This window comes from Macrotis lagotis, chromosome 3 (assembly GCF_037893015.1).
Source record: "Macrotis lagotis isolate mMagLag1 chromosome 3, bilby.v1.9.chrom.fasta, whole genome shotgun sequence".
NCBI classification, from domain to species: Eukaryota; Metazoa; Chordata; class Mammalia; order Peramelemorphia; family Peramelidae; genus Macrotis; species Macrotis lagotis.
The window spans coordinates 216,731,356-216,746,791 of NC_133660.1; the positions used below are offsets into that span (position 1 = coordinate 216,731,356).

At 35.9% G+C, this 15,436-nt stretch overlaps 1 protein-coding gene across 3 annotated transcripts in view; it reads right to left on the reverse strand.

Moving 5' to 3' along the window:
- Positions 1-15,436, reverse strand: part of ABLIM2 (actin binding LIM protein family member 2) — a 235,014-nt gene that overhangs the window by 41,688 nt on the left and 177,890 nt on the right. For all 3 annotated transcript variants that reach the window (XM_074229842.1, XM_074229840.1, XM_074229841.1), the window contains 3 exons: positions 12,016-12,065; positions 8,967-9,105; positions 2,138-2,196 (listed from right to left, as the gene is read on the reverse strand). In XM_074229842.1, the coding sequence (XP_074085943.1) occupies positions 2,138-2,196; positions 8,967-9,105; positions 12,016-12,065 (248 nt within the window). The remainder of the gene's footprint in view (positions 1-2,137; positions 2,197-8,966; positions 9,106-12,015; positions 12,066-15,436) is intronic.

Genomic DNA, 15,436 nt, shown 5'->3' on the forward strand with positions numbered 1-15,436 from the left:
ATGTTACTCATTCAAACTCTTCCTTAAGGATCCGTGTGTAGTGAGTGACAAGAACATTGCATTTGGTGTCAGAGGAAGAAAGCCTGGTCCTATTCCATATTGGACCTATAATTTTGGGAAAAGTCTCTTGGGTCTCAGTTTTCCAATCTGTGAAATGTGGAGGGCTGGATTAAGTTAGAGGTTCTTGAAACTTTAAGCCTCAGGTTTTTTATGCTAAAAAACTATTGCAGACCTCTCAAAGTTTTGAGGGTTATATTAATTGATATTTACTGTATTTTAAATTAAAACATAAATTTTAAAATGCTTATTAATTCATTAAAATAACAATAATAAATTCATTGCAGGCTAACATAACATTTTTGTTTGTTTTTGCAAGGCAATGGGGTTAAATGACTTGCATAAGGTCACACAGCTGGGTAATTATTAAGTGTTTGAGGCCAGATTTGAACTCAGGTTTTCCTGAGTCCAGGGTTGGTGCTCTATCCATTGCGCCACCTAGCTGCCCCCAACATAACATTTTTAATGAAAAAAAAACCAACTATAATCTAAAAAATTTAGTGAGAAGAATGGCATTGTTTGACATAAATTTGGAAAACTAATGTCTGGTTTAGACAGATGACAGCAGGAATCTCATATCTGCTTTTGTGTTCAATTAGGTATGATATAGTTTGTTTCTGGCATATGAAGAAAATTTGGCCTAACACAGTATTTGGAAAAGAGAGGAGTATTTTAATAGGCAAAATAACTGCTTACCATTAGAAATAGTTTTTGCCCTTAGTGATCCCCTGAAAGGGCCTTGGAGACTCCCAGGATTCTGTGGACCTTTCTTTGAGATACTCTATACCAGATGATCTTTAAGGTGTCTTCCAGCTCTAAATTTTATGATCTTGTCAAGATCCCAACAAGATAAAAACTACTGGGCTAAGTTCAATTTCTATGTTGATAATTTCTGGCCTCAGTTAACAATATGCATATTCCCCAAATGTGAATGGACTACTCAGTAGGCTTTTCTTGTCCATCATGCTTTTATTCTTTAGGAAAAGTTAAATTTGCCTAAAACCCACATCTACTATTTCAATATTGTAATTTATAAGAAGTAGTTAATAAATTATAAATTGTACAGAATGTGTTATAATGTGACTAAGATCTCAGAGAAGGAAGCTCATACTTCTATCAGGGCAGTCAGACAAAAGGTGATGAATCTGGCTTCCCTGCTTTTCAGGCTCAATATGTCCCTCTCCTTCTCCCCATTTACTCCTCCCCATACCTGATTGTCTTAAGTTCTTGGTGTTTGGGATAGCTAAAATTAGAATCATATGCTCATTTCTATCTCTATTTCAGTTTGTGTCCCAACCTGGAAGGTGAAGAGGAAGAAATTACAAATATTGTAGGCGGCATGCAACATGCTCATTCCCAAACTCAGACCATTCAGAGAATGCATTTTAAGTAAGGGAGGCACCATTTGATCATCTAGGGAAAAGTGCCAAGGAATATAGGTATACACAGACTCAAATGCAAATCCGACATGCTCGGTGTTAAAAAAAATTATAAAACACAACCTTAAAAATTAGTCTTGAATTGCTTTCAGTGATGATATTACTGCTATCAACTACTATGATTATAGAATTAGAGGAAGTCAATGAACAAACAAGTCTACCATTTACTTTGTGTCTCCTTTCTACTACTCAAAATATCCAAAAATGCCTGAATATAGAATAACAAATTCTCACATTTCCCAACTTGTAAAAATGATTCTCTTCAACTATATTTCTTATTCAAAAGGACTTTATGATAGAAAAGTCCTTTCTCTGACATTGTTCTTTAAAGACTGTCCTGTTCTTACCTGTGATTGATTTCAGTTCCCATGGTAAGATCTTTTTATGTATGGATTATTGGGGGTGGGAGAGAAGGAATACAGAAGGGAAATAAAGAATGTCAGCATGTTCTTTTAGAACCTTATTCAGAGAGAGAGGAGAGAAAGAGAGAAACAGTAGACTAGACCCATCTAATGCTGGTTGATGTGTAGGCCATCCTGCATTTCTTGCTGGGCTGTTACTCAAAAAGTTAGAAAAATTGTCAACCGAGGCACTTGGTGATATCTGTTAGTAAACTTTGTGCTTGGGAATCAAGTACCTACCCGGTTGAATCCATTCTTTCCATATCCAGGAAGAGAAGCAGATTTGTTATATGGGAATCCTGAAACAGACACACATAACTTTTAATAGGCTCTTCAAATAATGTCTTCAAGCATCCAACCGAGGAAGACCAAATTGAAATGAAAAGATGAGAGTTCTTATAAAAACAGAGAACAAATGGAAGATAGGCAACTTATATCAATGTTGTGTGTGTGTGTGTGTGTGTGTGTGATTCATAAATTTCAGAGCAGGCTTCAGACCAATATAGATGCAAACAATTCCATATTCTTTCCTGTTCAAACTTTCTATCTGGACTTTCAATAGAGTTTGGCCTTTTGGGGGGCCATATCTCCTTGATTAGCCAGGCTATGAAAAGATAAAATGTGATGAGTACCTGAATTTTAATCATCTCCTGAATTCTGGCAAATGTAATATACTGGTTTTCAAAGAATCTAGATACTTCAAAGTCTCTTACATGAAAGAGGATCATTATAAATGAATATGTATATATAAACTCCAATTCCTATATAACCAGAATGTATAATATATAGAACTACATACACATAAGGTTATTAGAAAAGATGATTTTAAGTAGAGATTGTTTCCATTTTAATTTTCAAAGTAGAAAAAAGGAAGCATGGGGAAAGTTTCCAAAGGAAATGAGACAGATAGAAGATCAGAACAGCTTATCTAAATAAAAACAGAAGTTACCTTTTAATAGATTTAGGCTGATAGATATCATAGGGTTACAAGACCACAGGAACATAAATTCAGAACTAAAGGACTTCAAAGCCGACTTATTGAATTACCTCTTTTACAGGTGAGGAAATTGAAGCCCAGGGAAGTTGAATGACTTGGCTAAGGTTATACAGAGATGATTAAAATAATCTGCAGGATTATTTGAAGCACATCAGGGGATGCTTCTTGCCATCCTTTGTGAACCAAAATTACCTTCTGTATCCTCCTATTTAAGGTTAACCCCATTTAATGTTTCTCTAGATTAAAGAATTGTCTACTGAATATGTCTATTAAAATGTGAATATGAAGAGATTCTGTAGGATAGTAGGGACTCCCCTCCAAAAAAAAAACCTAGTGTACTATAAGTCTGAAAACCTGACCTCTAACCCTTTGTCTGTAAAATAAGGGGTTTGGGTTATTTGATTTCTAATCCTTTCTAGTGGTGATGTTCTTTGAATCTACACTGAAGATACCACTAACAGATCAGCAACAATATTTTTAGATCAGCACAGAAAAATACCCAACTTTGAGTAGAAGGGTGGACAAGAATTTTGAGTGCTGACTAAGGAGGGCAGACCTGTGTGAGGACATCCTTGGGAAATCAAGGGACCACAAAGGGAATTACAGTACTTGGGTCACTTGAGGGACCATGGAAGAGGATCAAAGGCAGATGGATAGTTACTATTTCCTCCAATGCTGGTTTTGGCTATGGCTATTTAAGATAATTAGTTCTTTTAAATATTACTGAGTGAGCCAATGACAGGACTCATAAGCATTAAATACATGGAGTCAAAGAACTATGGATTTGGACTGAGAGGACCTGGTTTGATTTTTGTCTCTCTATTGAACATTATCCAGGGATTACTGTCCATCTTTGGTCCTCAGTTCTTCCATAAAATGAAGAAATGGGACAAGAAAATCTTGAAGACCCGTTCCAGTTATAATTCCTATGATGTAGTCTATATTTTGAAAAAGTATGGGCAGCTAGGAGGTGCAGTGAAGAGAGTACTGGTCTTGGAGTCAGGAGGACAGGAGTTCAAATCTCATTTCAGATACTTGACATGTACTAGCTGTATGACCCAGTATAAGTCACTTAACCCTGACTGCCCCACATTTAGGGCCATTTCCAGTTGCCCTGATTCATATCTGGACACTGGACCCAGATAGCTCGGGAGGAGAAGGTGAGACTCGTGACTTAGCACTTATCTCCCCTCACTCAAATCCAATTCACATGTTTGTCATGTCATCACCTCCCTAATGTCATGGTCTTTTTCAAGAATGAAGGAAAACTTTATTATTATTATTATTATTTGAAAAAGTAAGAAATTTTTTTATTGTGATAGTTGAGTCAGATATATGAGGAAAACAGATCCTGTGGTACAAAAATTAGGCCAAACCTATTTTAAATGATGGAATGTATTTCTTACTGAGTTTTTGGATTTCTGAGAACATATTAGTATGTGGTGATGATCATGATGAGACAGAATTAAAAAAAATCAAAATCCCCATCCTCATAGAACCGACATTTTGAACAGTAAATGCCAAGGAACATGCTATATGAAAGTACTGCCAAGTAAGATACACTATAAGTAAATAAGCATAACTATAAGTAAACACAAACACATGGTGCAAATTTCTCTAAAAAGTAAAAAATTGGGGGGTAATGCTGCATCTTCCCTCCCTTCTATGTGGACCTGCCAGTGATCTGCATATAGTGGGTGCTTGCTGGTTTATTGATTTCTAGGCTTATTAAAGAAAGTAGGAAATGATTATAAACAATTTCATAGGTAAAGCAAGAATTTTTTTTAAAAGGCAATATATGTTTGCCATCTAGTGGTCATGTGAGAAAAATCACTGTATTTCCCAAATTGCATTCTGAATGATTAAAGGATCTGAGGAGGTATAAAATACAATATTAGATCTGAGGGAGGAAGGCTGTTATCAGTTAGGAATCAGGAAAGGATTCCTGGGAAAAGTGGCACTTAAGTTGGATTTTAAAAGATAAGTAGAAATCCAGTAGGTGTGGAGGAGATGGCAGAGCATTTCAGGCATAAGGAACAATGTGAAAAAACTACATGGGTGGATAAGCGGGAAGTGCATTTGAGGGACAGTGAATGGCTAGTTACATTTGATTGAAGCTTTGAAAGACTAGAGGGAAGTAGTTGTCTTGAGGCAAAGCTGTAAAGGTAAGGTCTTAAATACCACACAAAGAAATTTGAATTTTATTTGGTAAATATCAAGGAGCTACTAAAGGAATTTGAGCATAGGAATGATATAATAAGAACTAAGAATAAAGAAATAAGCCTGGTAGTGAGGTACATAGAATAGATTGATGTGGGGGATAATAGAATTATATAAATGTGTTATAAAAAGCTATTGAAATCATGCTGGTGGGCAGTGATGAAGGCCTTTACTATGGTAGGAGCAGAAGAGGGGATAGATACGAAAAATAGAGAAAGTAGGAGCAATGGCATTTGTTGATTATTTGGATGTGAGAAGGAAGAGAGAGATGTCAGATATAGTATCTAGGTTTTGAATATAGGAAATGAGACAAATGGTGGTGCCATTTATGGAAATAGTGGAAGAATGGGTTGCTGCTATTGTATGAAAGATAATAAACTCAGTTAATCACATAGTTGAGTTTAGAGTTCTGGTAAGACATCCAAATAAGTTGTCCTTTGGTGATTGGAAGCACATGAGCAGAGCTCAAGAGAGAGGTCAGGCCTACAGATAGAAATTTAAGTCCTATATGTAGAGATGATACTTAAAGACATGAGAGTAAATGATGTCAACAATAGAGAGAGTGTAGAGAAAGAAGAAGTCAGGTTAGCAATAGGTAGATCCTTGTGAGACACTCATTTCATGGATATCCTAGGCAGGAGGGGCAACCAACAGAATAGAGAAAGAATAATCCAAGAGTTACAAGAGTAAGTTAACTTTAAGTTAAAGAGAGAAAACGGTATCTTACAGAAAAGAGTACTCAGTATTATCAGGGACTGCAGAGGGTTCAAGGAAGTTGAAAACTGATAAAAAAATCTGACTATTAGAATTTGGGAATATAAGGCAGGTTCCAAGAAACTGAGGGGACAGTGGGATAAGGAAGGGAATGAACTGGCTCAAGATAGGTTTTTCCCCCCAAGGTTTGGTTATGCAAAACAGTTGAGTGATGGGATGGTTGGAAGATGGGTAGAATCTGCCAAATTCTCAATCTCAAAGGAAGAATGTTGGACAGTTGAATGTGTTTTTTGGCATACTGTGGAGAAATCAGCAAAAACAAGAGATTGTGAGAGACAGAAAGAATGAGAGAGAGACAGAGATAAGAGAGACAGAGAGGAAAAAGAGGAGAGAGACAGAGAGAGAGAGAGAGAGAGAGAGAGAGAGAGAGAGAGAGAGAGAGAGAGAGAGAGAGAAAGAAATAGGAAAGAGAAAAACAGAGAAGAGGTATGGGTCTTGAAGGTCTTGGAGTAGATTATAGGATAAAAGGCATAATAGGGATTAGTCTCTAAACAGTTAACACTTCTAAAGAGGAATGTTCAAATGCTGTTGCTAATAAATGTTGAGGAATGAATGGAAAGTGAAGACACTAACCTTGAATATAGTGAAAGAGGAAGTTGTTGTCTATTGAGAGTATAGTTAGGGCTTGAAAGGAAAACAGTCACTAGAGGGATTCAGATAGGAAGTTAATGAAAGTAGAGGTAGAAAGTTGAATAGCAAGGAGGGCTCAGTTTAAGGTAGCTATTTGGTGAAATCACCTAATTTTCAACTTTTTCCAGTGATACTTAGTGGACAGGAAGAGGAGAATGAAATGATGAGATGTTTTAGGGCTATGAATTAATGGGATAGGAAGAGTGAAACATACTAAGGACTTTAGGGTAGTTGCACATCACAGATCAATGGGGAGGTATCTATTGTTGTTTCCTTACGAATTCTCTGGGACCCATTTTGAGATTCTCTTGGCAAAGAGTAAAATGGTTTCTCATTTCCTTCTCTAGCTCATTTTAAAGATGAGGAAACTGAGGTAAACAGAGGGATGTGACTTGCCCAGGATCACCCAATTATTAAGTTTCTGTGGCCACATTTGATGAACCCAGGGAAATGAGTCTTTTTTTACTCTAGGCCCTGCTCTCTATCCCCTGTACCACCTGGCTTCCTGGGGAAGTATAAAGACTGTGTCTAAAGGCAAGTTAGGGAAAGGAAGACAGACTGGGATCATAAGGAGGGTTCAGAGAAATGGAGATCATGATAATTGTGAAAAAATTAAGAATAAAGAAATGAGTGGAAGATGTGGAAGGATCAGAGCTTGAGGTTGGAGAATATAATTTTCAGGTGTGCAGTCTGGGGAAAGCGATGGTGATGATACAATGATGATGTCCGAGGAGTGATACTAGGGTATAACCTATGTTGGATAGTCATAAAAAATGAAAATTTATAAAAAAGAAATGGGTCTTTGGAAGTTATTTCCCAAATTTTAAGAATTTCAAATTATATCTTATTCTAAATAGTGAGATCCCCACATTTCCTTTTTATGATGTTTTGTTGTTATTATTGCTATTTTTATTTTTTGTCATGCTTTGCTTTGTCACATATAGATGCAATGTAGAGTAGTGAGGAAAAAATTAGGTTTGGAATCAAAGAGCATGAAAGCAAATCTTTTTTTTTTGCAAGGCAATAAGTATCTAAGACTGGATTTGAATTCAGGTCCTCCTGATTCCAGAGTCAGTGCTCTATCCACTGTGCTACCTAGTTGCCTGACATCATTTCTTACTGTCCATCTGGCTTTAGCAAAGTTGTTTCTCCTCTCCGGACCTATAATTTCATTATCTAACAGGTGAATTGGACCTTTCAATGCTAACTTAAGGATCTTATGAATTTCCTTCATTCCTCTGAATTCTGTAGACTTCATTTTCACTCTGGCAGCAGCCTTCCCAAGCCTGAAGATGCCTTTAGTGTAAAGATCAGTAGCTGAGTGACCCTGGAAGATGCTTCTGCACCCCCTCTCTAATTGGCTAGTTCTTCCCAGCACTTCTGTTTGAAGGAAGGTCTGGAATGGACCATGTCCATTTCTTCAGCATTCTTCAAGCTTTGTTTTCTATACCACAGGCTTCTTTCTCCACCAGACTTTGTGAATACTTCCCCTCCTCAAGTCCTTCTTGTGTTGTCTTCTCCCTTTAGAATTTAAGCTCCTTGAAGGCAGGAATTATCTTTATTTTGGCTTCCACATGTACACTTAGTGCTTCGTGTAGTGCTTTGCCTAGTGCATTAATAAATGCCTCCTGACTTGACTATGATTTCACATTATTACTGATTAATGATATTACCCCAAATGAAGTTGTTCTCTTTTAAAAAGATGACTCAACATTTCCCAGTATTAGATTTAGCCCTGCACATTGGCTGTTACATTGCATGTTTCTTGAACACCAATGCCAGAAACCATTTAATTCACAATGACTTGAGCATCTTGGTTCCCCCCCTTAAATTTTATATTCAATCATAATGATTTTCACAACATTCCTCCAAAAGTTATGAATGCAACTGCTGTATCTGTTTCATCCACAGAGAAAATTCAAGTTTCATTTCCTTTTCTATATAATCAAAATGTGTTGAAAGTTTTTCTGGGGTAATTGACTCAATACTTAGTATTTAATCCACCTGGACCATGCTCTTGTGGGAATGCAGATCTTAATTGCCTGCTAGGAACTATTCTCTTTTAATGGGGCACTAGGAAAAGATATTTTGCCCGTGTGTGTGTGTGTGTGTGTGTGTGTGTGTGTGTGTGTGTGTGCTGCACCTCCCTCCATTACAGACTGTTTCTGATAGAGATCCTTAAAGAAACTGCACAAGGATAGGTTTTTAGTGTAATCAGATGCCTATATAAGGGAAACTAAAATACAGACATGGATGGCTGGGCTATTATAATGGCACCATACTTTGTAAGCATCAGTGCATTGGGATAGTGGTGATGACTTTAAAGAATACAACTTTGGAGCTCTCAGTGTTATTTCCAGACAAAAGGGTCTGGTTCTCTATGTCATCTTCACTTTGACCTCATTCAACCTTTCTACTATGAACTGCTGCCCTAGCCCAACCACTCACGTGAATAGAAGTCTCCTTGCATTCTCTGAAGAGAGTCTCTTTCTGTCCCACTACTGTGAGATAGTGACTGTGTATCCAGGTCAGGTGAGTTTGTTCTAGTGTCCATATCCCCCTTGAGAAACAACCAACTGCTCTTTTGCTGAGAAGAAAAAAAATAAATATAGTTAATTTCTGCAATCAGGAAACATAAAATTGATAGTATTCATAAGATTTTAAAGTTGGAAGAAATTATCTAGTCCATCATTTCTCAGAGTGTGGTCTGGGGATAACTGGATGTCTTCCAAAGCTATTTTCATAATAATACTAAGACATTTTAATTTTGACTAAGGTAGATATTAATGGATATAAAACATAAATAAAGTGCTTGGAGTTCCTCAGTAATTTTTAAGAGTATAAAGGGGTCCTGAGAACAAAAATTCTGAGAGTTAACAGTCACTTGTGACTTATCCAAGGTCACACAGGTAATAAGTGACAGGACCAAGATTCAAACCCAGCTCTTTTGATTTTAAATTTAATGTCCCTTCCCCCCACCCCCAGTGTAACCTGATTCCCAAAGCCCATTGGCATGGGACTCTTCTCTTATTGATGGAGATGTCTACATAAGGACACACCTATTAATCACAATAAACTCAGCTGCATATTGAATCCAACTAAACTGAATTAGGACATAGCTGAGAAGTAGTGATTTCAAAGAAAATTAGGATCTGAGTCAGAAAAGAATACCCTTCCCCAAGCTCCCAGGAAGAGGTAATCTGAATCATAGGTCAAAAGCTTAAAGAAGAGGCAACTTGCCCTATCTGGCTGAATGATATCATCTGCTCCATATACATATATGTATGTATGTATGTGTGAATATATATACATATACATACATACATACATATATATATGTATATGTATAACACTATGTTTTATGGATCCTGTATCTGTGTTTGCATTTATACCCATTGTGTCACTTAAAATAGGGGTATATCCAACATTAAGCAAAACAGAATTTATGAAAATCTGCATTTGTGTGAACTTTTGGACTTAAATAATATCAGATATCTGACATTTGAGATACAGTCCTCCTCTTCTTTCCACACAGTGCCTTTCCCAATTCCATTTTACAAATAGGGATAGTAAGCTTTGTTTATATTTTACTTTTTAGTACTGTCTTTTGTTTTCATATTTTCTTCATTTCTGAGTGTAACCCTGCTACTGAATTACCCTTTATATAAAAAAAGAGAAGAATAAGTAGTTCAGAAGAAACTGAGGTTTGTTATACATCTCTCAGGAATATATGGGTGATTCATATTTGACAATAAAGATCTTTCTATATAATACAGAGAAGCAGAGAGATGTAATGGGATTATAACCAGACCAGATGAACCCAGAAGAACTATTTCAAGTTAATTCCTGGCCATCTGAATTCAGACAAGTCTTTCATTCTCTCTGTGACTGCTTTTTCTAATCTTTCAAAGAGTAATAATAATAATACTTATGTTTTCTACCTGAAAAAGAAAAAATGAAATGTTATACATATATAAAACAGTATAGGAATGGGAGTTGCTAATTTGACTTCTAATATATTAATTCTTCAGTCCTTTTGGGACTGTTAATATCATTTAAGAAGCATTTATTAAATGTATGCTCTTTGGCAGGCACTGTATTAAGAACTGAGAATAAAAAGAAAAACAGTTCCTTCCCTCAGGAAGCTCCCATTTAATGGGAGGAGACAAGATGTATGTCCATATGAGATGTATGCAGTGTGAATTGGAAGCAAACTCAGAGGAGATTCCTTTTACTACATAAATTATTACCCCACTCTAACCTAGAAGATGGTCTTCAAGAGTTGGTATGATGAAAATGAATTCCTCTGTGATCAATCTAGAGAGAAATTTTAGCTGTCCTGGTCTAGTCACACTAGACTAAGATCTATATCAAAGTCTCTACAAATTTGAGGAAAGTTACCACAGTCTGAGCTCCACTGAAATCATCTGAAAATCGCCTAGAGTCACCTCCAAGACATGATGAGATTTTGGAAAAGTATACTTTTGACTGTGTTATATAAATATTACATAAAATCTGGATGCTGCAAGCTATTGAAAATCTCATTAAAATGACTCATTTATAGGAGAGTTTATATTTGCAAACAGGACAAAAGGCACAGCTATAAATAGCACTAATTAATTAAATTAATTATTAGATTAAAATTAATTTCTTAAAATGAAACAATATGTTAAAGCATAGCTATAAACAGGAGTAATAGTCTAAGTAGTGCAAATTATAATAAATAAAAAGGCTCTATGGTGCTTCAAAGTATCCTCCTGTGTGGTCCTAAGAGCTTCAAAAATTCAGAGCATCACAGAATCTTGGGACTGAAAAGGACCTCAGATTTATATAGTCAGTTCTCATGCTTCAGTCAGATTTTTCACTTAAACAGAAAAGATATATTAAAAAAATAATGTCACATTTCTAAGGTCTTTTAAAAATGTTGAACTAGACCTTTGATTTCATTGCTATATAGGTCCCAGTGGAGAAGTTAACCTCTATTAATGGAGATTGGCCACTACTCTGTAACTTATGGTCTTAGAGACTTGGCTGGGCCAATGAGAGATTAAAAGACTTGTCTAAGGTTACAAAGCCAGCAGATATCAGAGACAAAACTTGAGTCAGGTATTCCTAAACTTAATCTGATTCTGCTATGCTGTTTTCATTTCTAAAACATGTATAACAAACCCTTTCCTCAAAACAACTTTATGAGGTAGGTAGTCTACTGTTATCAGTCCCATTTTACAGATGAAATTATTGAACCCCAAAGGAGGAAAGTGACATGCCCAAGAACACATGGATAGTGAATGGCAGGACAAAATGTAAGACCCAGATGACTCAGATCAGTTTTATTAGTCTTATCATCATAATTAATCCTAAGATGTTAAAGCTTAAAATATCAAATGATGATTTTCAATGATCAGGATTCTTTTTTAAAAAAAATTCTATTATTTTGGTTTCATTTTAAATATTATTGAATAGTGAACTTCATTTATTTCTGCATTTTTCTTATTACCTTCCGGTTATCTGGATCAAAACTTCCATCTTCATCTGATTTCTTTGTCACTAGAATAGGAAAAAAAACTATTCAGAAATAGAATTTTCATGCCATTTCCAGCATTGGCATTTCTGTTCTATGATCTATTTTTTTAAAATGTGGGAGAGTGAGGAGACTTCATTAGCATAACAGATAGTTCATGGAATCCAAGTTAGTCCATGGAACTCTTGCTAAGCTGTGTCTGTGCCTATACATATATGTATTGAATTTTACAGATCAGTGAATGGTCTCAAATAAAGTGGTCCCTCATTGAAATAATCTAATGACATATTATTAGGATGCTGACATAGTCAATTAACATTTTATAGGATGTATTGTGATAGAAAATGACAAATAAAGTGACATATTAAAAATATTCACAGAATCATGGAATATAAGATATGGAGGCCATCTAGTTTAATCCACACCTGAACCCAAACATGAATCTCATCTAAAGCACCCAAGAGAAATGTTCATCCAGACCCTGCTTGAAGATTTCCATTCATTGGAAATTCATTATAGAGGTCAATTATTCTGTTTTTGAACAGAGTTTTGTTGTTGTTGCTTTTATTTTGTAAGGCAATTGTGGTTAAATGACTTGTCTAGGGTCACAGGTAGTAAGTGGCAAGTATCTGAGGCCATATTTGAACTAGGATTTTCTTGACTCCAGGGTCAATGCTCTATCTATTATGCCACCTAGGTGCCCCTTGAATAGCTTTAACTTTTAGGAATTAAAACAAGGAAAAAACAAACATGCCTCCATGCATTCTTCTAGCTGTTGTCCTTATTTCTACACAAGAAAAACAATGATACACTATATGATATTTATCCAAATAATTTAAGGCAGAAATCATGTATCTGGCCCACTTGGCCCCTAGTCAGCTTTTCTCCATGCTAAATATCTTTAGTTCTTTCAGTCAATACATTATACGACATTGTCTCTAGTTGCTCTCTTCTGGAAGCATTCCAAGATGACAAGAGTGCTGGAAAGCATTTTAGCTTTAAACTAACTTAACTTTAATGTATAACTATTAAAAAAAGAAAATGACGACATGGAAAAATGGCATTTTAAAATTCTACATAAAATACTGAAAACAATGAACAAATATCTATAAGGACTGAAACCATATTAAATTTAGAAATAGGTCTTCAAGAAGGTATTTCCTCAATTTATCTACTAAGAATTTTACATGATATTTAAACATATGTGTTTAAAAGAGTCAGAATATAAGGCAACTGGGATCCCTCCAGTCTCTAAGTCCTATGATGTCCCACCACACTGAAAGCATTGAATGTTGGCCTAACAACAATAGACACATGATGTAATCTAGATTTCCATTTTTTCCCTCTGTTGAATTTGACAACAAAGAACTAAATAGCTGATAAAGGGGATAAGGATTCAGTCATGGATGTGAGTGGAGTGATACTTTTATTTTCTGTTTAACCTTAAACAATCTTTAGCTTTCCTTTGTCACTGATTAATGATGTTAGAATTCCAAATGAAATTGTCTTCTCTAATGTGGGACTTGAATTTTCCTGTCAATTTGAGCACATAAACAACTATTACCCTTACTGTTTCTCACATTTATAGATCCTACCTCAGTGAATCAATTCATTCATTTGATTATTGATGTTGTTATTGTTGAGTTGTTTCAGTCAGGTCTGACTCCTGGTAAACCCATTTGGAATTTTCTTGGCAAATAAAATACTGGAGTGGTTTACCACTTTTTCCCTTCTAGCTTATTTTACAGCTGAGGAAACTGAGGCAAACAGGGTTAAATGACTTGCCCAAAGTGATACAGTTAGTAAGTTTCTGAGGTAAGATTTGAACTTGGGAAGATGTTTTCCTAATTCTAGGTCTAACGCTCTGTCCACTGTGTCACTTAGCTGCCCTCCATTTGATTAAATCCCCTCAAATCGTAATCCTAAATCTTCACATAGAAATAAATATCAGACTGTAGTACAGAGCACTGGACCATTACCTGAGACTTTGTCAGTGAGGAAGAAGGGCAATCTTTGATATTTCCAGGGACACTGTCTCCCATACCTTAAGAAGGATAAAACTAAAAGTAGATTGGAATACTGGTCTATAGGGTTGAACTTTGATAAGATAAAGACTTAATAGAATACTGAGAAGTCACATTTTGTATACACCAAAATTTCATTAGTTTAAAAGAAGAAATAATTTTCTACTTGGAAGAAAACACACTGACCCACAATATTTTCTTTGGGTAAATAAAAAGTGTCCGTAAAAGAAGTGAGAAGCAAAATTCTACTTCATTATGAAAATTTAGGAAATGATACCATTATATTTCCTTTTCATTAAGAAAAAAAGGATTTATATAATGTATGCTTAAACTCATTGACATACAGATAAGAAGGGACCCATAGCATTGGCTTCTATTGTACAGCCACTACTACAGCTTCCTTAAGTCTAACAATGTACAAAGGCCAGAGAGCTGAGACTCTTCATTGTACTAATAAATCACAAGGATTTATAGTTAGAAAGACAGGCTACCAAGTGTCCTGAGAGGTTCTGTCACCCAACCACATATAAATGACTTCAATGTCTAACTTCTTATTCCACCTGACTTCCCAGGCTGACTTTCAGTTTCTTTTTGTAAATCTTAGGTTGCATTCATATGATTTTAGTATTCATAAGGGGAGAGTTAATAGTACCACTGTATCCTATCCTGGTCAGTCATTATCAAGAGTAACCAGTGTCAGGAACACAAGTTAGGAGATACTAAACCATTTAAATTGTATTTTTAAATAGTATTTTTTTAATGGAGAATGCTTAGAAGACAGTACAGGGTGGAAAAAGAAGGAAAATAGGAAAGCTACCTTTAAATAAGTGGATTCTTATATAGAATAAATATTAGTTTTATTCTGCTTAGCCCAGGGGATAGAACCAGGAGTAACTGGTAGTAGATCAGGGAAGGAATCCAAGAAGTTTGTGGCTTAATTTATGGAAAGTCTTTTTTTTAAGGTTTTTGCAAGGCAAATGGGGTTAAGTGGCTTGCCCAAGGCCACACAGCCAGGTAATTATTAAGTGTCTGAGGTCGGATTTGAACCCAGGTACTCCTGACCCCTGGGCTGATGCTCTACCCACTGTGCCACCTAGCCACCCTGAAAGTCTTCTTAATAATTGGAGCTAGCTATCAATGGATTATAAGATCCTGGGTCTAGAGCTAGAAGATACCCAAGAGGTTATCTACTACAACCACCTCATCTTATTGATGAGAGGGCTCAGGGAAGAGGTGAAATGATTTCCAGTGGAGAAGGAAATGGCAAATCACTCCAATATCTTTGCCAAGAAAACCCCAGATGGGTCAGAAACATTTGAAGCTGAGTTTTCTGACTCCAGAGCCAGTCATTCTTCCCCTGGCTATAAAGTCCT